Genomic DNA, 25,661 nt, shown 5'->3' with positions numbered 1-25,661 from the left:
TTCACTATCTATGTTCAAAAGAAAATTAAATATTTATGATTTAAAACATAATTGTGTACTTTATTAATTATATTGCAATTATCTTTGTAAAATTTTATATTAGTAGTGTTACGTAAGCGTAATCTTGTGATTGCCTGTCTTACCTTTTTGCATTAAAACTCTTTTTTGTATGGTTTTTAATGCAAATAAACATTATTATTATTTATATTATTACTATTATTATTATTATTATTATTATTGTTATTATTATTATTATTATTATTACTATTATTATTATTATTATTATTATTACTATTATTATTAAGAAGTGTAAGTAAAAAACTTCGACCAAAGATTTTCCTATTTAAGTGACTAAAATAAGTATTAATAAAGTTGTAATACTAAAATAATTTTTAAAAGTTGCTCTTGATCTTGCGTAAAAACTGTTGTCGATTTGATAACTTTCATAAATGTTATAAAAAATCACTGTGTGAGTACCACCAGATTCTTTGTTCATTATTTTTAATGAATGAGTTCAATACTTTTGCAACTCTTTTGTTGCGTAACTTTAACTCTTAATAATAGATATAAAAAACCCACGATAATTATTGCTCAGTAACATAAGTGATGTAGTGTAAGTTAAATATATAATACCAAAAAAACCAGTTTATTTTCCTTAGCCGGTCACCTTTGATAAATTTTTATATATGTTTTGAATTGGTATAGAATTCTCAACATCTTATGAAAGTTTCTAAACCAAACCGCTTAACTGATTCACAGAAATCTGACTTGAAACTTTTTTAAGACTATGATGGAAATCTTGTCTGAAGCACAAACTGTAGAAGTGTTTAATTGAAAATTAACATTAGCATTGGAAGCCAGAGTGATTTGGATGTTTAACAATGGGTTGAGTATGGTCATTATATTCAAGAGTCAAATTAGATTTCTTTGCAAATAACTCTACTTTATTATGGGGAGAAGTTAAATTAGATGAATTAGAGATGAAATAATAAACTTACTTTAGGTAATGACATTGTTGAAGACTAACCAAAAGTCTCTAGAACCTAACATCTGATATAAAATACAAAATTTAGTAAACTGAGAATAACAGAGCTTAACATCAGATGAGACCTTTTTACATTGACTTCTTGAAATAATAAAAGATTTTTAAGAGAGAAGCTCTTGTAAATAAGATAAAATAAATGATTAATAAAACAACTGCTCAAGATGGTGAAAAGGGTGAAGTAGAACTAGGCTTGACTTAAAATTTAGGAGTAGGAATAAAAGGTTCTAATCTTTTAGTCCAGTAGGAATAAAAGCTTCACAAACCCGGCGCCAGTCAAATATCAACCCCGGTAGCTTACTATTAATGTGGGTCTAATCAACACTTATCAGTTTTTTAGAAGAAAAGTCTTAGGTAGAAGTTTTTTTCTTCTGCATGTTATAGGTGGTTAAACAGCTCTCTAAATTTAAATTATCAGCTTACTAGGCAAATTCATAAGTATATTTTTTATTTAAAACGGATCATACATTTAAAAAGAGATTTTTATCAAAAACCTTAAACTTTAGAAATAGAGTATTAAAAATGGGGTCTAACAAATTAAAAATGTTTTATCGGGAAGAAAAATTACCAGATAATTAGGTTTAATTAGTTTTGAGACAGAAATATGCATAATTTTTCTGAAATAAGCAACATTTTTGGATGGGGTAATATGTGTCTATATGTCAATGTATTTTGTGCTGTTAAGAATCTAATGCTAATACAAAAATAAATACCTTTAAAATAAAAATTAGTAGTAAGGGCGATTCCATGTGAAAACATCCAGCTCAATTTTTTTTTTTTTTTTTGATATCCTGAATAGTTTAGTTAGAATTATTACGAAGAGTGGTCTTTTCTTTAACAGTAAAAAACACATGGTCAAATTTAATTCAATTTGTTACTTAAAAAACAGGAATTACAAAAAATCAAAGGGAAAAAAGCACTCTTAAGTGCTCAATACACAGTAGTTGATGTTTAGTAATATTCGAAAAATTTTCCTACCCACCCTGAGGTTATTAAGACCCCCTTCCTATTTGTTAAATTTTATTTTTTATGAGCAAAGAAACTGTTTATAAACAAAGATAAATCTCAAATCTAAAAAAAAAAATTAAGTTATTATTTTCTAATTGATTAATTTTCTAACTTCTAAATAAGACCTATTGTTCCTTTAAGTTGTTGCTTTTTTTATTTTCTTGGTTACTTCAAAAAATGCAATCCCAAATTTCAAAAATTTATTAAAATTTTACCATGACTGAGTTGAATTACAAAAAAGCAGATGTATTAGTTCTTTTTTTTTTTTTTAAATCGAAGAAATTTTTTTTTTTTGTAAATTATCTTGAATAATTTAGTTAGAATAATAAGAATTGGATTGTAGTCTTTCTTAAAACTGAAATAAAAAACATGATCAAAAATATCATTAGTAGATGAATTTAATAAGTAAATTCAGAATCTGACTTTTTTATTTAATGTTTTTAAGTATTTAATTAAATTTATATTACAAAACTAAATAAGTTTTACTAAATTGTAATGAATAATAAACATTGAGCAGTGGCCAACATTTGGTTTAGACAATTATAGGTAAAAACATCAAAATATAATAAAGTTTTTTACCATCACCTTCTGCATTTCATTTTTTCTCACTTTCTACATTATATATGCCACAATGTGTTTTATATGATGGAGCATTTATTATTTGATTTAATTAGGCATTTAATAGTTTATAAAATTGAGCCTAAAAGCTAACTCACAGTCAGGATATAATAATTATTAGAATATTATAACCAAATTTGTTTTCTTTAAAAAAAACGTTTTCAGTGCAAGAATCAAAATATTATGCACACTGCAATGGTTTGATTACTTGAGGTTTTGATATTTTTTAGAAGCAGATGGATATGCGCTATTTACTAACTAAAAAGTTAGTTAATTTGTAAATGATGGGCTTAAAATTTCATTTAGAAATGGTATAATTGGGGAAATTGTCACAAATAAGTAGTTTTCTAAATTAAATAACAATTTAAAACCATACAATATTTTTGATTTTTTGTATGTCTTTTGAAAAAAAATTTAATTTAGAAGACCTGAAAAAATAAAAAACATTAAAAAAAATTTTTTTAATTCATAGATTACTTGCCCAAAAAAAAACCTCCGTCAATATAGAAGCACTCTTAGCATGGTTACTTGTTACTTAATGTAGCAGCACTCCTTGCATTATCTACCTATTTGTCAGTTGATGTATGAAATCAGTAGAAAAATAAAAATAAAAACATTTAGGATGTTTTTATTTCTTTTTTTAAATTGAAAACATTCTCAATATTTTTTAAAACATTTCAGTCCATTAATTTGCGTTTTTGTGGCTTTTTAAAAAATGATAAAATTTAATTGGTTTCCTCAATTAAATGGTTTTTTTATAAAGTGAACTTGATTTTGTCTTCTTTTAACACAAAGAGTTGATAAGAGCTACTTTTTACCACAAACGGTTAAAAAAAATAATTTATTTTCCTTTGTTAAAGAAATAAGTCAATCTCCACAAACATTTTTTAGTATCATACAATGTAACCAGCTTGTATACCAATGTTCCGGTTCAAAAAACCATTGAAATTGCAGTTAATTTAATTTTGCTCCATAATAATTAATTCTCCATAATAATTAATTCTCCATAATTAATTCTCCATAATAAAATTACTAAAAATTATTTAAAAAACTATTCTAATTCACCACTTCACAAACACATTTTCTTTTTAAAAGATAAACTTATGATCAAATCAATGATAGTCATGGGTTCTCCACTAGCACCTGTTATTGCCAATTTGTTCATGTATCATTTTGAAAATGAATGGATTAAAAATTTTAATGGTATAAAACCAGTTTTCTACAAACGATACACTGATGACATTTGTGCTGCTTTCCAATCAGAAAATTACGCACATCTTTTTCTTAGATATATAAATAAAAGAAACAATTCTATTTCTTTTACTATAGAACAAGAAGTAAATATAAAAATAAATTTTTTTAGACTTAACTCTACACAAAATTAATTCTTCAGTTACCACTACTGTTTTTCATTAAAAAACTTATTCTGGTCTTCACACTAATTTATAGTTTCACTCCATTTTCGTACAGAGTTAGTCTAATCAAATGCTGAATTGATAAAATGTTTAAAATCAATAGTACTAAATTTGTGTTTAACTCCCACATAAAACTCTTTAAAGTATTTTAAAGAAATATGCTTCCAACTTAGCTTATTATATATTATAATCTTAGCTTATTATAATATATAACTCCAATTCAAACAAGATTAACACAAATACTCCACCACAACCAAAAAACAAATAATCCTTGTCTTAAACTACCATTTTTAGGGAAAAAATCTGATTCAACTAAGAAAATACTGAATTCAGTTGCTAAAAGATATTGTTGTTGTGCAAATGTTAATTTACCTCAATAAAATTTCTAAATTATTTTTCTTCTAATGATCTTATTCCTTTAGAGTTCAAATTGCTTGTGGTCTATAAACTTGTATGTGCAGGATGAAACTCCTGTTATATAAGTGAAACAACTTGCCATCTCAAGACGCAGATACCTGAGCATTACAAGAGGGACAAAAAGTTTCATATCTATAAGCATTGCCATGCTAATGCAAATTTCTTCATTTAATTAAATGGTAAGTGTTATTCTGTTTTAGATTTGGCATAAATTTAAGTTGTAACTTAAAGAAAATATGTTTATAAAATGGTTAAAATCTGGTATGAATAAACAGGTTAACTATGTCCAAATGACACTTTCTGTTTAGCTACTACTTTCTATACATACTGCGTATCTTTTTAACCTATTCTTTTGTTATTTTTTATTTCTTTAGTATGTTACAATATAAATATGTTACTGTTACCTGCAGTACCAGGAATTAGCATATAGCTATTGTTTATAATAATATAGATAATTTTGCAACTTGGCGTTTCATGTGTTTCCACAATCATCAGGCTAGTAGCAGAAAAACTAATTTTGCTACAAATTTTGTTTAGAAATTTACAGTTTTTATTTAGGTTTTTGAATGGAAACTTGTAAATAATTAATCAGTGGGTGTAAGTTGTTTATAAGTAATTAGTTTATAAAACTGATAAATAAAAATTTATAATTTAGGTTATTTAATTTTAATTAGACTGTTAAAATAATAACTGGTATTTACATGTTTAAAATTTGAAATAAGGTAAAATAAATTATGTTGAATGCATAATTTATAAATAATTTTAATAAAAATAAAAAAAATATATAAAAAACTATTAGTGAATGTTATTAGTTAATTAGGTTTGTAGCTAGCTATGTAATTTTTTAGTAAATATTTGTTTTCATGACGACACTTTGATATAAATTCAGATCGTTTATTAAGTAGTTCATCAGGTTTCGAAGAAGAAATAATTGCAATTTTTTATTTAGGCAAAGGTGGCGCTTTTTTGAAATGTTTGAATAAGGGGGAAAGACAAAAACAAGAAAAAGAAGCCCCTGAAGGGCTTCTTTTTCTCTTTTCTTTATTGTTTTGAATTTAAATGCTTTAGGTGAAACAATACGACAGGATCTTGTTAATGTTTTAAAAGGAAGGAACTCAGTTTACTTTGATGGGAAACTTGTTGGACAGGTAAAAGACAAAAATGATTTGACAGTTACCTGTGAGAGAATTGCAGTTACTGTAACAAGTTTAGATTTGGAATGCAGAAATGATGATAAAAAAATAAAATAAAAAAGTGAACAAAAAACATTTATCTAACATGAGCTTCTACTATCAGTTTCTTTAGCAGGATCATCAGAAAGCTTCTTGATGGAATTCTGTGATACAAAAGAATTATCTTCCTGATGATCCAGTTAATTCTATCTTCTCTACTTGTTCTTTGCTAATTTATAACTACATCATTTCTTTCTTAAAAAATTAAGAAAAGGACAAAACTTACGATCGGTAACAATGACATCAAATAACTCATTAGCACGTATTGGCATATGAGTAGCATCACAAGCTAAGATATCCCAATACTTCCTTTCTATCTTGTAATGTTCAAAGTTTGTACGAACAATTTCATCTTGAGCTAAAATAAATTTAAAAACAATTTAAATACAAAGCATATAAATATATTACAAGTTATATTTATTTTTTCATTTCAAGAACAAATAACTACCAATAAGGCAACTACTGCAATGTTAAAAAAATGAGACACAGAGTAGTGGCACAATGTATATGTGGTATATTAAATATTAGTCTATTTTACCCTTGTGTTAGTTATCAAAGTTATATAAAAAGATTTACAGTAGTGAAAAAAAGTAATTTTATGATTAGTTAAGAAAAGAGAAATTTTAAAAATTAAACTTCATTAAGCGCTAGCTCAGTAAATTTTGATATGAATTTTTACACTTTAGGTCATTTTAACGTTTATTATTATTATTTTTTTAATGAAATTGCACTGATAATTATTTTTATACCTATTATCATGATGTACATTCTTAATAAACGATAATGCTTAAATACTGAAATTTAAAAATATTTATATTAAGTAAGCACTGATGTTACCTTCGTAGTCATTTTTACAAAGCGATGCCATGGCTAGACCCCCCCTCCTAAAAAAAAAAACCCCAGGCGTAAGGGCTTCAAATTCTTAAAAACCCTCTACAACTAAGAATTACTAAATTACTCCTTTAATTTGAAAAAAAGGCTCTAAAATACCACCTATTTCCCATGGCAGCTTCAGTTACCATTTTGACGCATCTTTCAACTAACTGTGTATGAAAAGTTCAAGAAGGAACTTCCATAGTTTACTCTTTGATGGTGACAGACGTAAAACTGCAGGTAAGTGGTGGCTCAGTTACATTTAAGTCCCATGTTATAAGCTAATCAGCATTAGGATTTATTTCTAGTGTTTTTCTTACTCCGATACTACTATCTCCAACTTGAGTTACATTATCTACTCCTCCTTAAATCTTAAGAATCTTAGTTATAGCTATATATTTCTTTCTTCTGTATTTTTACTGCAAAGCATGGCTTGTAAAATGGTTTCAGAATGTGGATACCACGCTGATCACCTAATTGTTGGCATAACAATATCTAAAACATTTTTATTCTGTGTTCTAAGTAGCTCTAGTTGATACAAAACATGTCTAGGTCCCTCTACCCAATTTGATTTCACTTTAATGTTAAACCAGTTAGGTATGTAAACACTAACAATAAAATTTACAATCATTCATAAATTTTCTAGATTTTCACCAGTAAGTCTATGATTTGAATCCCAAATTCTGCAAAATCGAAATGCTGTTGTTAGTGCTGTTGGTCCGGTTTCCAGCATTGCTAACCTGCTAGGCAGAATTCCAGTCTTTATTGCTTGGCAAATTTGATAGGCATAACTTTAGTCAGTGCTTAAATCCTTAATAATCTTCTGATTGAGATATAATAAAGGAGGATCTAAATTTATTAAAGTGAAGTTTGAATTGATTTCAATTTTAGTTGCTGTGTCAAGCATTATTCCAAGTGGTTCAGACCATTTATTATAAGAAAGCGTTGTGCTACCTAAATTTTCAATTAAAAGCCTTAACCTTAACTCACCAGTGTGTAGATCACTAGCAATCCAAACTAACCTTCTGTTTAATTTTTTTCTACCCATTCCTTGACACCACCTCCCAACCCGAATTCACATTTGTGCTATCTCCTCCAATAGCCATAAGATTTTGAATTTAATTCTTACTTTTTAACCAGTAAACCAAATGATCTACAATAACTTCTGCTTTTTTTAATCAGCTGTCACATCTGGAACGAAATGAAAAAGATAGTCACCCCCAGGGTCTTTTACAACAGAGTAATGTTCCTCTTTAACAAGGCTAGGAAAATTTATTTCATTTACCTCTATAAACATTTTAGTAGCATCTACTCTCCTATCAAAAAAAAAGGCATGTAACTGGGTTTTTTTCTAGGTCTACCTTAAACTGATTGTCTAATTCTTTTGCTAATTTTTCTTGATCCCTTTTGATCTTGTTATGATCTATGATAAGATGGAAATTATTCTTGCTTAAAAGTTTTGCATCTATCAAAGTAGCTGTGGCTATTTCAGCTGCTTCTCTTAAACTCGTTTGATGTCTCATGCTAGTCAAAGCGATATTTTTGATTTTCATAGTATTATACATTGAAAATGTTTGATTCAATGAAGATTAGCAGTTAGATGGACTATCTACTTGGATTATATTCTGCTCACTATCATCTTGAAATGCTATAGAGGAGCTATTTGTGTAAACTGTTTCAACAGTTTCGTGACGTACATAATCTTAAAAAATATAAATTTCTTAAAAATAAAGTTCTTTTTATTTTTAATCAGTATCTAAACAAAAATTTATGCACCTTTTATTGTCTCTAAACATTATTCAACAACTTATTTAACACCCCACTTACTCAATTTCATATTTTTTTACAAAAATACTATATAAATTTTTAATTTGACCTAATAATTGTACCCCATTTGAATATAGAATATAAAGAAACAAAATTTTTACAATGAAATAGATATTTTGATAGAAAATAATAGTTTTAAACTTACTTGCCTTATATGTGACTGAAAATAAGATACAGATTCATATATATATATATATATATATATATATATATATATATATATATATATATATATATATATATATATATATATATATATATATATATATATATATATATATATATATATACATATATATACACGAATGTATGTGTGTGTATATGTATATGTATATATATATATATATATATATATATATATATATATGTATATATATATATATATATATATATATATATATATATGTATATTTATATATATATATATATATATATATATACGAATGTATGTGTGTGTATATGTATATATATTTATTATAATAAATGTTTCTATATATAATATTGTAGTACAAGCCTTCTAATTAACCAGCTACCTTTCTTTTCTTTATCATCACTACTTGTTGTTGTTGTTTTTTATTCAAATTTTTTGGATTCTTTCCTATCTGCACCACCAATATGAAAAGTTCCAAAGCTTACTATTTTAGTTCTCTGAGAATGAAAGAACTCTACAATTGGTACTTTCTCTTCTCTCTTACATTTGCATTTTATATGAATTTTTTCCATACATTCTGAAGCACATTTGTACTCAGAACAAAGAATTAATTTACATTTATATAGTAAAATGTCCACAAGGTTCATCTAATTTTAAAGAAAATCTTGCTTTTTCAGCTTTATTCCCACGTCCATATCTAAAATCAACAGCCAATTTCCATAAATATTTAAGTTTTTTAAAAATTATTTTTTCATGGATTACAACTGGATATACAAAAAGTGCATTTGCCTTTAACCATTGACCAAGTACAACTGGTACCATATCAGTTACTAGCTGATTAAAAAGTAATGATCTTAAAAGTATACCACATCATAAAATATCTCTGGCTGTTGGAAGCTCAGATACATTAAGTTCTTTTTCATTGCCTACAAGTTTGCTCATTTTGATAAATAATGCATTTATTGTTCTATTTGACATCTTTAACTAACTAAGTTTACCAGAGCTTTCCTTTTGGTCTGAATATGAAGTATAAATGGAAAGAAACGTATAGTTATGCATTTTTAGTACTACGGTATTTTGATAACCAAAATAAGTAATAATAAAACTGCCAAGCTAGCACTGAAATAATTTCATTTTTATAAATATCACTCCTACTAAAAAAATTATAAAATTATATTTTTTCACTACTCTTTTTTTCTAAATTTAAAAAGATGCATTTTACCATGAAAATCGACACATCCTATTGCACCAGTAAGTGGAACTTTTGTAACAGTGATGAGTTTCTTTTAATTTTTTTAGTGAGCATGTAATACATTTTGGAGGTTTTCATAACATTTTTTATTTTACATAACATAAAATGTTTTCCCCTGATCCAAGCAACTCTAAAAATTTTATGACTATTTAAGGATATTCATGACTCTGGATTTCGGGAACCTTGTTTTGGCTCTATTTTTTTCAAATTTTAAGGAAAAAAATCAATAAAGGTTTTTTAAAAGAAAGTTATTAAATTGTCAATTTTTTAGTTTATTTTTGTACATTATTTTATTCACTTCTATAATAAATAGAAAATTAAAAAAAACTATAATATAATTAGTTTATGAAACAACAAATAAAAAATCTAGTAGTTTTATTTTTTTAAATCTTAATTTACACAAAAATTAAAATGTCTTCTAACTCGACAGCGCTCAAATTTTTTTTACAGTTTCACTGTTAATACTGTATTTTCATGTAAGCAAGTGCTTCTCAACGTTGTTAAAATTTGATTGTTTTAAAAGGTATGTCTAAATTTTCCAAAAATTTGAAAATATATAAAACACCAATAATAACCTAAATAATTTGTTACAATTTCTACCAAATCATAAAATATACAACAAAAACACGCAACTGCAACATTATATGTAGGTATTTGAAAATATAATTTAAATATTTTTTTCTATGATTTCTTTTTATTTTTTAATGTTATTTGTTATTTTAGTTATTTGTTTAGCGATAAAACCTACAGAATCAAATAACCTTTTAAATTGCTTCCAGCTCTCGAAGATTTACCTATTAAAAAAAAAAAGTAATTTATAATATGTAATTAATTTATAAGCAATAATAATATAATAAATATAAATAATAATAAGAAATTGCTATAAAAAACACAGGTAATAAGGGTTTGATGTAACAATACTTATGGAAAAGTAATTAAAAACATAATTAAATAATTAACCATTATAAACAGTGACTAATAACCATGATTAATTATTAACCATTATTAGCAATGACTAATAACCATGAATAATTTTGAACCATTATTAGTCATGACTTATAAAGATTTTCCATAACAGTACAAACAGAACCAAAAGATATTGTTCAAAAGAAAGCTAATACTTCCAAGTTATTTTATTCCTTAAAATTTTGAACTTTTCCATAGAAAAAATTCTTTTTTTGTCTTTATTTTTAAACATTTTTGTCTTTAGTTTCAAAATTTTTTTATTTTTAGAAATGTTCAAGAAAATCTAGTTAAAAAAGATAAGAGTTTACTAGATAAGTATTTTTAACTTTTTTTTTTTTTAACCATCTTATTTTGATATTTTAACCATCTGGCATTTTGATATTTAACTAAATTTTCTTATACTTGTATAAAATAATGTAAAAAAAGATCAAATTAAAAAAGATTCAAGAAATTTAAATTAATTTATTTTAGTATTATAATTATTATAATAATTATTAGTTTGTATCATAAATGGCAGAGAAATTGAGTTAGGATTTTATGAGACCTTTTTATAAAACTACATTTAAAATATTTTGAAAACATCATTGTCAAACTAATAAACAATAACAATAGTAATAAAAAGTAACAAAGATAACAACAGTAATAAAAAATCTTCCAAAATTCTCATATTTGCATGAAATATGTTGCAATAATAATGCATATTTAATACATATTTAATTCTCCTCAACTAGTATTCATTCAACCTCTGCTTTTTGTAAGGACTGGAGTATAAAGTAAAGTCATCAGCAAACAGACCCACTTTAGATGTAAGATTGTCAGGAAGATTTTTAATGTAGATAAGAAACAATACAGGACCAAAAATAGAACCTTGAGGTACCTCAGAAGTTAATGAAAATGAAGAATAGTGTTGGACTTTGAGGATGACTTTAATGAAGCAGTTAGAATGAAATGATTTGATTATCTCTAAAACTTTCCCCAGATACATCATATGAAGCAAGCTTATGGAGAAAACCAGCTTGCTAAACTTTAACGAAAGGTTTAGATATCAAGTGCAATAACACTTGCCGCCATCTAATGCATGATAAAATCTTTCAGTAACAGAAGTTAGCAATTCAGTTGTTAAACAAGAAGATGGAAAACCATATTAATTTTCAAAGAGTTATTAAAACTCAAGATGTTAGAAAGTTGTTGATCAAAGACTTGCTAGTAATAGAGAGAAGTCTGATAGGACAATAGTTAGAGATTTTTAAACAAAACAGTCAACAAATCTACTATATAACTTCTATTAACATCACTTTTCTTAATCCTTTATATCCCAGTGATGCCATATAGTGTTAATGACTTGAATTAGCAAAAAAATACCATATGTGAACAAGATTGTGGAGATTAACTTTATATAAAATCACAGAAATTTTAAGTCAATGACATCACTGGGATATAAAGGGTTAAAAATTAAAAATAAAAGGGTTAAAGTCTTCATTATTTATAAATAAGTTTTCATAATTTTATAAAATTAAATTAGGCATTTGAGAATATCAATCAAGACTTCTATTTTTAGACATTTGAAACTATGATTTATTTATAGTTTTTAGATATTTTAGACATTGAACTTTCGCTTTACTTTAAATACAATGGAAGTTTACATTTAGACACGCTGGAAGAAAAATAACATGAAAACCATAGTATAAATCATTGGCGTGTACAGGAATTTTTTTGGGTAAGTCGCAATTTTAACCCCTCCCCAAAAATGTTAAATTTTAGCATTCTCCCTCCTTCCTCATTGACAAACGCATATATGAGGTAAGACAGCTTAGCAATCGCCCGATATTTTATCGCACATGATGCTAACCATTATCAAGCATCATCGCTTCGCAGACTATCTATTTTTAGAAGAAAATGATGATAACCATAGTCAGCACCAACGCTTAACAATTACACACGACCTATTTTTATATGAAGCAAAAAATATTCTTAAAAATCCCTGTTATTGCACTTTTTTAGATTTAGGGATAGCACGCATGATGTAATACACGCATCGAATTATTTAGGGAGAGCACGCAAGGAGTAAATGAGTCATTATTGGTTGATTTGTATACTACTCTTGGTTTGGGATATTTGTGACACTATTCCTTATCTACTGTTTGCGAAATTAGGCTTTTTTAATACATTTGACGCAATATGAATTTTATTTTTCGAAACTATAAAAATGCACAAAAAAAAAGTTAAAAACAAAATAGTAAATAAACTGGGGGCTATACTTACTGTACTGTTTAATGCCAAATAATGTTTTTGCAAAGATGTGTGGCTATGAAAATAGTCGTTAAACAAAGAGTTATTTTTTTAAGATGATATTAATATTAAGATATTTTTTATATATATTTTTATTATATATTTTTTTAATTATTTTATTTAAAACACAACCTACGATTATTTATAGCAAACTTATTAATGACTTTTTCAACATCTATAGGTAACTCTGTGTAAATATTCATTAAAGCTAAACCAATTAGGTGGTCCTCTACCATTGTACTTCTTTTATAATCTTTTAGACGCCAAAGTGAAGAAAACATTTGCTCACATTCACATGAAGTTAAGGGTAAGGTAGCAAGTAACTTAAGACAATTTTTATTGCTTTCAAATCCAGGAAAATTTATTGCTTTTAATGTTTCAGTAATATTAAACGGAAGCTCATTCTTAAAATTTATACTTCCCACAGTTTAAGCTCACCTAATAAAGCGAGTGGATTTGGTAAGTCTGTTATATAAAAGTCACTGAAAGATAAGACATGATCTTTCCAATTAGTATCACTAGAACACTGAACTTGTGCAATCAATTTTGAAGTAACTAAGACAAGTGCTTTATAAAACTTTAAAGTTGTATCATTAAACCTTGTGTTTAACTCAGTACTCAGATGGTCTAACAAAGGAATAGTGATAACCAATTTAAAATAATGAGAGACAGATTCAAAAGGAGTATTAATTCTATTTTTTGAAATTAATGAAGTTCTAGGCTTTTCTTCTATAACATTTAAGTTGGATGCAATTTTTAATGCTTGTTCATAGCATATTTGATGGTGGTCATCAACTATATTTCTAAGAGAAGACACAGCATCTTTTAATGCCTGGATAAGATTCAAACCATTATAAATATCATTACTTTTTGCCTGCAACAATTGTGTAATTGGAAGAGTTATATCAAAAACATTTCTTGTTATACAAAGTGCAACAATAAAATCAAAACCTGTTATTAACTTCAGTAAAGAGGAAGCAGAAGTTGATGTTGTATGGTTAAATATTTTATTGATATTTAAGGACATTTCTTCAAGACAGGAGACCACAGGTATAAAAAGCTCTTGAAAAGTATCCATACCATGTACTTTATCTATCCAACGTGTTCTACAAATATCTTTTAACGTTTTTTTGGAAGCTAATGGAGTAATTTTATCAATATGCTCTTCTAATTTTTGTTGCCTGGTTGGAGAAAGATTAAAAAAGTATGATACCTCTTTTACATGAGCTAAAAGGTTCCTAATAGACTGCACATTGCATGATGCACAAATAGCTAAACTAAGTCTGTAGCTGTAACAATGAGTAAAAATAGCTTTTTACGTTCAAATTTAAAAAACGAGCAGACAACCTTTTAGTATGTCCAGCCATTGCTCCAGCACCATCATAAAATTGTCCTCCAAAATTTATATCCAAGGAATGAACAGACATACTTTTTAGTAAAACACTAAATAAACGTTCGCCAGTAACACCATTTGAACAATGTATAAATTTAACAAATTCTTTCTTTATGTCTAAATTAGAATCAACAAACCTAATAACCAAAGAAAGTTGCTCTTTATTTGAACTGCCTTAAGCTTCATCAGAAATTATAGAAAAATATTGAGACTTTTTGATTTCTTCTATTATTTTGTCGGTAACTACTTCTCTGCAACAATTTATCATTTTGAGATGTATTTGATATACAAGATGCATTTTTTTGATGATATTTTAAATAATCTTCAAGAATTTTATCACCAACTTTGACACGAAAATGAAGCAGTTCGATGAAATTTCCTGCAGTAGGACTAGGAGATTCGCTTCTACCAGGATGAAATTGTGAATTATCTTGATGACGTCTTAAAGGAAGACCAAGGCGCCCACATAGAATAACTGTTTCAATAATTGGTAATACTATCTACGATTTTCAGAAATCTGTGATTGAATTATTTTTCGAGAGGTTAAATCAATTATATCAAGCTCTGTTTTAAAAGACCAAAATGACGATAAAGAAAACAGAACTTCAGCAGTTTTAACATGCAATCCTTTGTTTCTGCAGATTAGATTATTATTATTTTTTCCAAATACATGCTTCTTAAAGTGAGCAGAAGCATCGTTCCGGTAGTTGAATGGTGTACTGAACAGCCTTTCTACTATAGTACATTCTGAATAAAAACTGTAACCAAAAAGTACACATGACAACCAGAAAGTGCCATCAAATATCTTTAAATAAGTAAGCTATGGAAATTTATCTATCCATGCAAGTTGAAAGCTACGTCTATTTGAATTTTTAGGAAAAGTAAATGTTTTACAAGGTACAAACACAGATTGAACTAAATGTTGAACTTCAGAATTACTTAAAGTTTTAGCAACACTGGCATAATTAGAAACCAAACAACCAATATCATAATTATAGGAAGGGATAGAAAATGGTATACATTGAGTTACTTTACTAAAACTAGGAATTGGTAATTGGTTGCAAAGATGCGAAGATTTATTTTTTAAATTAGATTCCATAAGGTCATCATAATCCTTGTATTTGCTATGAAAAGTAATTTTAGTCTGTAACATCCTGCTACTTTTATTTGAAGCTTTACGTTTCAAATTGTTTTTAGTACTAATGGAACATAATGATTGTGTTGAAAAGGGACAGAAAAATCATTTGAAAAACTTTCACAACAAAAAAGAAGATATAAAGACTCGTAATATTCAAAAAAGGTCATACGGGGATAAATAATTTGGCTAAATAATAGTTTGTACTTAGTAAGCTGATTATCTGGGTAAAGACATTCTCTTTTTTTTCCACACATGCTTGTTAATCCAAGAACACAATGGAAAGAGGACCAGTTCTTATCATTGCAATTATGAACAGCTTCTTCTTGTACTAATTCTTTGCCTTCCTTTCTTTTATCTAAAGAATTTTTTGAAAAACATTCTTAAGCATTTAAGAAAAACTTGATTGATGTCAATAATCTTAAATCATTTACTACAGAATTATTCCCACTGATGACTAATGAGATTGAGTTGAGATCTCCAGTTGATTGAGACCTGATATGAACATAAAAACATAGTTATACAATTTTTCAATTTCGATGATTTAAACATTGCAATTAAAAAATATAATTGTAAAAAAAATGTAAAAATAACAATAACAATTGGATTTAATATAAAGATAAATTTATAAATGTTTAATAAAAAAAGATTAACAATAATAATAAGAAAGCTTAAAAATAATAAAAGAAAGCTTAACAATAAAAAAAAAAAATCACTGAAACGAAATAAATATTTCTACCTTAAACAAATAAAATTGCTACAATGTTTTTCTGAAAAAGTATTTGGTAAAAAGGCGTCTAAACCTCTAATATTTTCTACAACATTCATATTTTGATGTTTGTCTTTAAAACAAGCAATATTTTTTTCCAATCTTTCTTTTCAATGGACTAACTCTGACTGGCATTTTGTTTGGAGAGCTATTTGAACTTGAAAATTAGTCAACATTTTAAGCAAATAATTTAACTGTCTAAATTTTATGTTTAAGAAATGTTTAATAAATACATACCAAACAGAGTGTATGTACCATGGAAAGTCCGAATTTAATTTTTAATGTTTAAAACCCTTTCTTTCTTTTTATATTGTTTAAAATGCAAGTAATTAAAAAGATACACAGCTTTGTATAAAATAATTAAGGATGTCCATTGATATACTTTAATATATGCTTGTTTTTAATTATTGTCTTCTCCTCCTGATGATAAATATCAATAGAATTTGACTAAAACTTTACTCAGGGAGTAATTGAAAAGGAAAGTCCGGAATTTGTTCTCTAAGAAATAATAACTTTTATTTTTTTTAAATTAATAAAAGAAAATATTTAAAAAATGAAGTACTTTATAACCTAATAAAAAAAAGTATGTCCATTCAAGTTTCTTATTAATTTGTTCAAGTCAAAAATTAAAACAACCTCCGTTTAAATATATAAATCGTTTTTTTTTAATAAACTTTAAACCGTTCTCGATTTGACAAGCACTATAATAAAATACCAAACCGTAAATCTAACTGTTATCCCGGATTAATAACTTCTTTCCATCCGTTCGAACAATTAACCTTGTATAGTTTGCTTAATTATTGCTTTAGTTTGCTATAATTATTCGTTCTGTTTGCTTTTATCTACCGACGCATCATATTTATTCAACAAAATGTTAAAGTTGTGAAATATATATATATATATATATATATATATATATATATATATATATATATATATATATATATATATAATATATATATATATATATATATATATATACATATTTTGGGTATGTCCAGCTAGGTAGCAGACATCCCCTAGACACGCCCTTGTAAATAGTTCAACATTATCAGTTTAACTTAATAATAATGCAATGTTAGAATTATTTTTGTTAATGTATACCATTTGCTTTATAAATTCATCTAAAACAAAATAAAGTTAAAAATCTTAAAATTAATTTCCTATAAAATATCTTTAAGCTTTCTAAAATAATTTTATAGTTGGTTTTTGCAATTTTTTAAAATTTTTAACCTAGTTTTTTTTCCTTACACATCAATGCTTGGGAATTCTTTTGACTCATACAATTTACCGTTATTCTTATGTGTTTTTATTTTTTCTGATTTGTGAAACTTACAGTTGTTCTTCTGTGTACTTATTTTTAACTCTATTTTTTGTTCTCTGTTAACACAAAATTAAAACAGTGGCATACAATCTTGTTGAAAGTGAACTTGTTAAAAAAATAAAATATTATTAACCAATATTGAAGAAATATCTTGAAACCAAATTCAAGAAAACTTTAAGAATAATTTTTTTAATTAAATGTTTTATTAAAATTTAACATAAGAAAATTTGAGTTTAAAAATTTTATCAAATAACTTTTTTTTTCTTTAGTTATAATTCTTCCTTCTTAAGTAATTATACTTTAGTCCTTTTTTAATATTTTTTTAAATATTAATAAATTTAATATTTCTATTTTCTTTCATTTTTTTTTAAATAAGGTATCTTCATGAAAATTATTAATTCAAAAATGAACTGTTATTTTAAAACAACCACTTACAAAAACTTACTTTATACCTTAGAAGAGGTTTTTTTCTTTTTATTAATTATTTATTTCTACATTATTGCAAACTGGTTTACATTATACAACTAATATTACTAGAGTTATATGACAAATAACTGTTCTACATTATTAATAACTGTTCTACATTATTGCAAAATAATAAGATTATGACTAATATGAGTAGGGTTGACCAATAACTTGTCGGATGACTAATAATTATGTGGTAAAAGATTTATACTGGTATCTTAAATAATATTATCTTAAATAGAATTTTAATTTTTTGAAAATCTATATAGAAAAAATTTATATACATTAAAGAAATATAGTAACAAATAAGTTGAAAATTTGGGTGAATTTTGACAGTGTTAATACAGTTTTGAGGGGAAATCTATTTTTAATGTTTTTTTAGTATTTTACTTTTGTTTTACAAAAGTACATGCAAAAATACTTAAACGTCAATACCTCTTCCAAAAACAACATTGAAATCTATGTCACTACCACCAGATATGCCACCAAAATGACTGCACGCCAAAATAATACTATAATACTAAAAATTGTAAAGCTGTCAAATCTTAACAGAAAAAGGTAATTTAATATATACATAAATCTTTATAATTTGCTGACACATTGTAACAATAGTTATGACTATAGTAAAAATAGCCACAGCTATAGTTACTATAGTTACAGCTATAGTTACTATAGCCACAGCTTTTGCTACTATAGCCACAGCTATTATTACACAACCTTCAAATGCTAAAAATTTAAAACAGATGTACCTTCCTGTTCCAACAAAAGGATCATAACAAAAACTTTTATTTTGTACCTAAATGTAAAAGTTAAAAGTGAAACTGACAATTATTGAAATATAATAAAATTTAGTAGAATTAATGAAATTTAGTAGAATTAATGAAATTTAGTAGAATTAATGAAATTTAGTAGAATTAATGAAATTTAGTAGAATTAATGAAATTTAGTAGAATTAATGAAATTTAGTAGAATTAATGAAATTTAGTAGAATTAATGAAATTTAGTAGAATTAATGAAATTTAGTAGAATTAATGAAATTTAGTAGAATTAATGAAATTTAGTAGAATTAATGAAATTTAGTAGAATTAATGAAATTTAGTAGAATTAATGAAATTTAGTAGAATTAATGAAATTTAGTAGAATTAATGAAATTTAGTAGAATTAATGAAATTTAGTAGAATTAATGAAATTTAGTAGAATTAATGAAATTTAGTAGAATTAATGAAATTTAGTAGAATTAATGAAATTTAGTAGAATTAATGAAATTTAATAGAATTAATGAAAATTAGTAGAATTAATGAAATTTAGTCAGGGGTGGAACCTACAATTTTTTCCCGATTACCATGGAGGCAACAGAAACATTGTATATTTTTTTACTTGAGTAGTCCGCTATGATAATCAGTAGTTCGGTATTTTTAATTTTTTGGATATTTTTTCTCTGGTAAAAATAAACTGAAGAAAAAAAATTTAAATGACTGATACTAAAATATGTCAAATAAGAACTGTTTAATTAAAAGTATATTATTAAAAAAAAAGTGAAACTGATGATTAGAAAATAGCATAGAGCAAAAAAGTTAAAAGTCATAACAGAAAAGAAACTTTTTAGAAAAAGAATAATTTTCTATTATTCTCACTCAACAATTTGAATGTTGTAAACTAATTTATGAAGACTTTTTTTTTTTAAATAAATTTTCACGTGCATTATTAGTTTTTATTTTGTTAATTTGGTTTGACAAAGTTTATATAAAATTTTTACTTATCAAAATTAAATGGTTCAACATTTCCATGGTTCAAGAAACACAAGAATGAATTTTAGTAGATAGCACAAAAGACGCTACCTCTTTAGAGAAGCGCCCATTATTCTATTTATAGAAAAGAGAAAGAAAAGCAACATTACAAAGATGTAATATTAGTTGAAGGTTTGTTGCAAGTGCAGGTCCAACTATGTTTACAATGCGTTTTTTGCACCCTGTCTAAAAGAATAAGGGCAACATTCGAAGATCTGCTTCAGTTATGGCAACAGCATTCCATACAAGGACGGATTTGAGTATTATAGAGATAAAGAATAGAATCCTAAGTAAGAGAGTTGTGAGCACCATAAAGAGCAACCTTAGCAGATGCTAATTTTGCAATCATTTAGATATATAGTTTCCAGGAAGATCTGGATTGTTGCTATAACGATTAGCTGGAAAAAATTGAGTTTTATCTGAAATAAAGTTCACCAGCCACTGCAAGCCCTATGCTGTAGCAAAAGTGAGATCCTTTTCAAGCTTAAATGCCCCCTCCAAGCAATCAGAGAGTGTTAGCTTCTTATCATGACAAGAATAAATGGTAGTATCATTAGCAAATAATGCCACCTTAGATTTGAGAATTTCTGGAAGCTTGTAAATGTAAATTAAAAAAAGTATAGGGCCAAGGAACCTTGACGAACCCCTTGAGTTACAGGAAATGAAGAAAAATGGTGTCCAGCGAGGAAAACTTTTACACTACAATCGGTAAGGAATCTTGAAGATGTTACCTGATACACCATAACAAGAAAGCTTATGGAGAAGACCAGCATGCCAAACCTTATCAAAGACTTCAGAAATGTCAAGAGCAATGTCCAACATGACATACTTTTGAAAAAAAAAGTTTTTTCATAAGTATGTCATGTTGGGTCTTAAAAGTAGCAAAATTATATAAAAATTTCAAAAAAAATAATAATTTCATACTACAATTATTGTTTTAGATTTAACTGCACAAAAACTATGGTTTTTTAACTAGAAATAAAAAAAGTACATTTTCATAGTTTTTATTAAAAATAAAAATTTTTTAATTTATTTTTTATAAAACAATTATTATTTTTGAAATTTATATATTATTTTGCTTCTTTTGAGTACCAGGTTGACCTACTTTTAAGGAACTTTTTTTTTTAATTTTAGGATCCCATTGAAAAGTAAACTTAATTGAGCTGTTACTAAATATTGGAATAATACTTTGAAACTTTAATGATTTACTTTTTTCATCAATTAACAACATTTAAACATCTAGCCACTTAATTATTAAAAAAAAATTTTTTGAACTGGTCTAATATATATATATATATATATATATATATTTATATATATATATATATATATATATATATATATATATATATATATATATATATATATATATATATATATATATATATATATATATATATATATATATATATATATATATATATATATATATATATATATATATATATGATGAACCTACTGATGGAGAATCAAGCTGTTAAAGAAAATTAGATAACAGGCTTGGACAGGAATGGCATGCGATTGCACAGAAACTGACAACTCTAATATATTTTTTTCTTTACAACTTGACCATGGCTATTTTGATGCTTTAACAATTTAAAAGCAATAAAAAAAAACAAAAAACAATTTAAAAATATAATATACAACACTTCTTTGATAAATTTAATAAAATTTATTCATTTATTAAACAATAAATAGTAGTAACTCATTGCTTAATTTTTGTATAACTTTAATAAAGCATTTAAAAAGATAAGTTTTAATAACATCCATTTCAAACATAATTAAACAAAAAGTTTTGCTTCAAATTTACATATGCAAATGTTTTTATCTTTTATTTTTATTTTAACGCTTATATAATTTATTTTTCATAAAGAATTTTTTTTGTGTTTCTTTTTTCATTAAGATTTTTTTTTCGTTAGTTTTTTTTAACTTTTTTCTAGTTTAAGTTTTTGCTTTTCTAGCTTAAGCTCTAGTTAAGCATTCAGCACATTTCTGAAATGTTTAAATCATCAAAACATATAAACAATCGTGGTGAAGTTGTCAAAAAATAAAATCATTTGCATGGTCAGCAATAGCACTTGATCGCAAGCCATTTCTGTCCAAGCCTGGATAAGTGTTTTTACTAATTTATTATTGCTCTTTTCTTTAAGAACATTAAACAATCTATTTGTAGAATATACTAACATAATTATATATATAATATATATATATATATATATATATATATATATATATATATATATATATATATATATACAACTTTAAAATGTATTCTACAAAAAAAAGTGCTCAATGTTCTAAAGAGAACAGAGCAATTATAAATTAGTAGAAAATCAAATAGAAACAATCCGTATAAAAAAACATTGTAGAAAAACCTAACTTTATTTTAATAACGAAACTTGGAAAAATATAAACATACATGACTGCTTTAATGTAAAAATGGGCAGTTATGATCGAGCAGAAAAATGTGAATTTGTTGGACTATATGTTTTAATTTGTTAAGTAAAATAATCAATATTAATGATTTAGGCCTTTATTGCGATGAAGTTTAATAAAATTAGAAAAAACATTATAAAATTTTTTTAATATTGGCTTTCAAATCAAAATAAACATAAACTTAAAAACTGTGAACTTTTTTGATGTCACATTTAACCTCTCAGAAAATTCATATAAGCTTTTAAAAAAACCAAATGATGAATTATTGTATATTAATATTAACTCAAATCATTCACCTCAAATTCTAAAACTAATCCCAACTTCAATTATTAACAGGCTAAACTAAAACTCTTCTAATGAAAATGTATTCAATTCCTCTAAACGAATATTTGAAGATGTCATTAAAAAAAGTGGTTTTAAAAATTTTGAACTAAAATTTGACCCTGAAAAAAAGAATACAAAAAAGTGAAATAGAACTAGAAATTTAATTTAGTTCAACCGCCCCAATATAGCAAAAATGTTTCCACTAACACAGGAAAAGTGTTTAAAAAATTAGTCGATAAGCATGCCCTCTAATAAATTACATAAAATTTTTAATTGAAATACAATTAAAGTTAGCTAAAGCTGCACAAAAAATATGGAAAGAATTATAAAAGGTCACAATAATGCTTTGTTAAACAAAAAAGAAATCCTATACAGAAAATTGTAATTGTAAACAAAAACAATTGTCCAATGAGTGGAAGTTATTTATAAAAAAATGTGGTATATAAATGTGTTGTTTCCTCTAAGAATGTACTTGATAAACAATATATTGGCTTAACAGAGGGTGAATGGAAAAAACCTTTTGCCTATCATAAGCAATCCTTTAAAAATAAAAAGTATTCGAAAGACACCATGCTGTCAAAATATATATGGGAATTAAAAGATATTGCTGTTAATGCTATGTTTAAAAAATAAAACAAAATGATGAAAGTTAATATATCATTAAATTTTATAAAGTTAAAATTGATATTACTCACTTCAGCAATGTTTGCCATTATAAATGCAAGTTGAGGGTCCATAGAAGTGTTGCCAATAAAATATCTGGTTTTTAAATTAAACACATGGATCTGATTACGCTGACTTACACCAACCTATAATGTAAAAATAACATTTCACAACCTACAGGTTACATTAAACAGTTTAACTATTTTTAGTGGTAAAATATAACTTTGTGGCAAAGATCCTGAGTTTTATTATAACTTGTAGGTAGATAAGTTGCCTAAATAAAACAAAACTCTTTGTAAATATTTCATTACTCTGTCTGTCCTTTCATGCTCTAAAAACATTCATTTGTCTAATTTTTATTCTCTGACATCAATGCTTTATAACACTCTCCTGTATTCATGTTTTGCAGACTTTATTTATTACAATTTAAACTTTATAAAGTCTTTTGCCAATTTAAACAGAAAAACCATATTTAAACAGAAAAAGCTCCAGGATTTCCAGGAACTATTGCTAAAAAAGGGGGTTATTCCAGGACTTTTCCAGGACCTATCAAATTCCAGGACTTTTCCAGATTTTTAAGGACCGCTGACCAAACAGTTTAAACAAATAAATGTTTATAAGCTACCTATTGCTTTTGTAACAATTTTAGCTACCACAATCACTTAGGTGTAAAGATTTCTCACAATTCTTTACCACAATATTTTAGAAATATTTTTAAAAAACCAAGATTGCTGAAGCTTTCAACAAAAATTTTTATGCTTGAATGATTTAACTGAGAAAATCTGGGGTTTTTTTTGGAACTTTGTGAAAATAAGCTCTAAAAACATCATCACCAGCATTACCATTTTTAGAAATAATGTCAAGTAAAACATACAAAATCAAAAAAAACACCAAGTATTTAAAAAGATTTTTTATTAAAGTATTTTTTTATTATAGTATCTAAGTTGAAGAAAGAGGAATAGATAGAGGGTGCTAAGGTTATTGATTACCTACATTTCACTGTGGAGGCTTAATCAAGAACCTCTTAAGCTACAGATCCAGTAAGCCCTTGGCTGTTCTGTTGGACTGCATGTTTTTCAAAAAGGACTACCAGGCACTTAGGATAAGGTATTGAAAAAGACTACCAGGCATTCAGGTTAAGGTATTGAATAGAGTAATGTGTATCGAGCATAGAATCATGTCAGAAATTAAAAAAAACTTTCTAGAATATCTAGAATATTGGAATTAGATTATTCAACTAAAGTAGATTGACCTTAACTTCAAAAACAACTATTGACTTCAACTGGTTAAACTTAATTGGATTGACCTTAACTTCAACATCATACAACCAACAAGATTGCTTAGCTCTCTGAACAGGATTACTTCCAAGCAACTTTTAAATTCCGTTGGATAGATTTGCATGCTAGAGTATTTATGAACAAAACACATAAGATTGAGAGCAAGAACTCAATATCATAGAAGAACCTCTACTCTTGCCATGTATAGTCCTTTTTAAATTTTTAACTTTTTAATTTTTTACAAAAAACCATTGCTTTACTTAATTATTTTTTTGGTCTAACAAAAATTGCAAATTCAACAAGAGGTTTTTGTTAAACTTATTGTTATAACAACAAAAAATATCAATTGCTCCTATCTTGAATGTAACTCCTTGCTAGGGTAAATGCTTCCTTGCTGAAACTATAACTTACAATATTTTAAATGTAATAAGATATAACTTGTACTTTCAACTTGTTCAAAAAAAATTTCTAAAATTAAAACATTATTATATGATTTTACTTTTAAATAAATAATAAATTTTATTTTATAATTAAAAATTACTTAAATCAAACCGAAAAAAAATTATACAAATTACAACTTAATAAAAAAAAAAGAGGTAAGAAATATTTAAAATTTCTCTTAATGTATATTACTTCAAAGATAGAAATAAATAGCTACAAATTTTTATAGATAACATTCTAAAACTTTTACCAGTTTTCCAAAGTAAATATGACTCGGAATCTTTTCTGCATTAAAATGTAACATAAGCAAATACACAGCTGTTGGTGACTTTAAGTCAACTTCTCCAGAAAACTCCACATATCTCTGTAGACTCTAAAACAATGAGAAATAAATGTCCACACCTATCTATAAAATCTAGATCAGATGAATGTATAAAAACTTTATCAAAAGAGATTATCATAAGGAAGTCAAACTTAAAATGAAAAATCTTTATTTTTAAAACTAAAAATCTTAATAATGAAAATTTGTGCTAATAAATATATTTTGAAAGATTAAA

General features: G+C 25.8%; 1 protein-coding gene across 3 annotated transcripts in view; it reads right to left on the bottom strand.

Moving 5' to 3' along the window:
- Positions 1-25,661, bottom strand: part of LOC101237027 (tRNA (guanine(10)-N2)-methyltransferase homolog) — a 75,545-nt gene that overhangs the window by 28,206 nt on the left and 21,678 nt on the right. For all 3 annotated transcript variants that reach the window (XM_065804261.1, XM_065804259.1, XM_065804260.1), the window contains exons 6-11: positions 25,355-25,477; positions 23,419-23,532; positions 18,926-18,972; positions 18,612-18,688; positions 10,597-10,629; positions 5,959-6,090 (exon numbers count right to left, since the gene is read on the bottom strand). In XM_065804261.1, coding sequence (XP_065660333.1) covers positions 5,959-6,090; positions 10,597-10,629; positions 18,612-18,688; positions 18,926-18,972; positions 23,419-23,532; positions 25,355-25,477 — 526 coding nt within the window. The remainder of the gene's footprint in view (positions 1-5,958; positions 6,091-10,596; positions 10,630-18,611; positions 18,689-18,925; positions 18,973-23,418; positions 23,533-25,354; positions 25,478-25,661) is intronic.

The sequence above is a fragment of the Hydra vulgaris genome, chromosome 08 (genome assembly GCF_038396675.1).
Source record: "Hydra vulgaris chromosome 08, alternate assembly HydraT2T_AEP".
Lineage (NCBI taxonomy): Eukaryota > Metazoa > Cnidaria > Hydrozoa > Anthoathecata > Hydridae > Hydra > Hydra vulgaris.
Note: the sequence above shows the minus strand (reverse complement) of the source record. Positions and strands in the feature narration are given on the sequence as shown.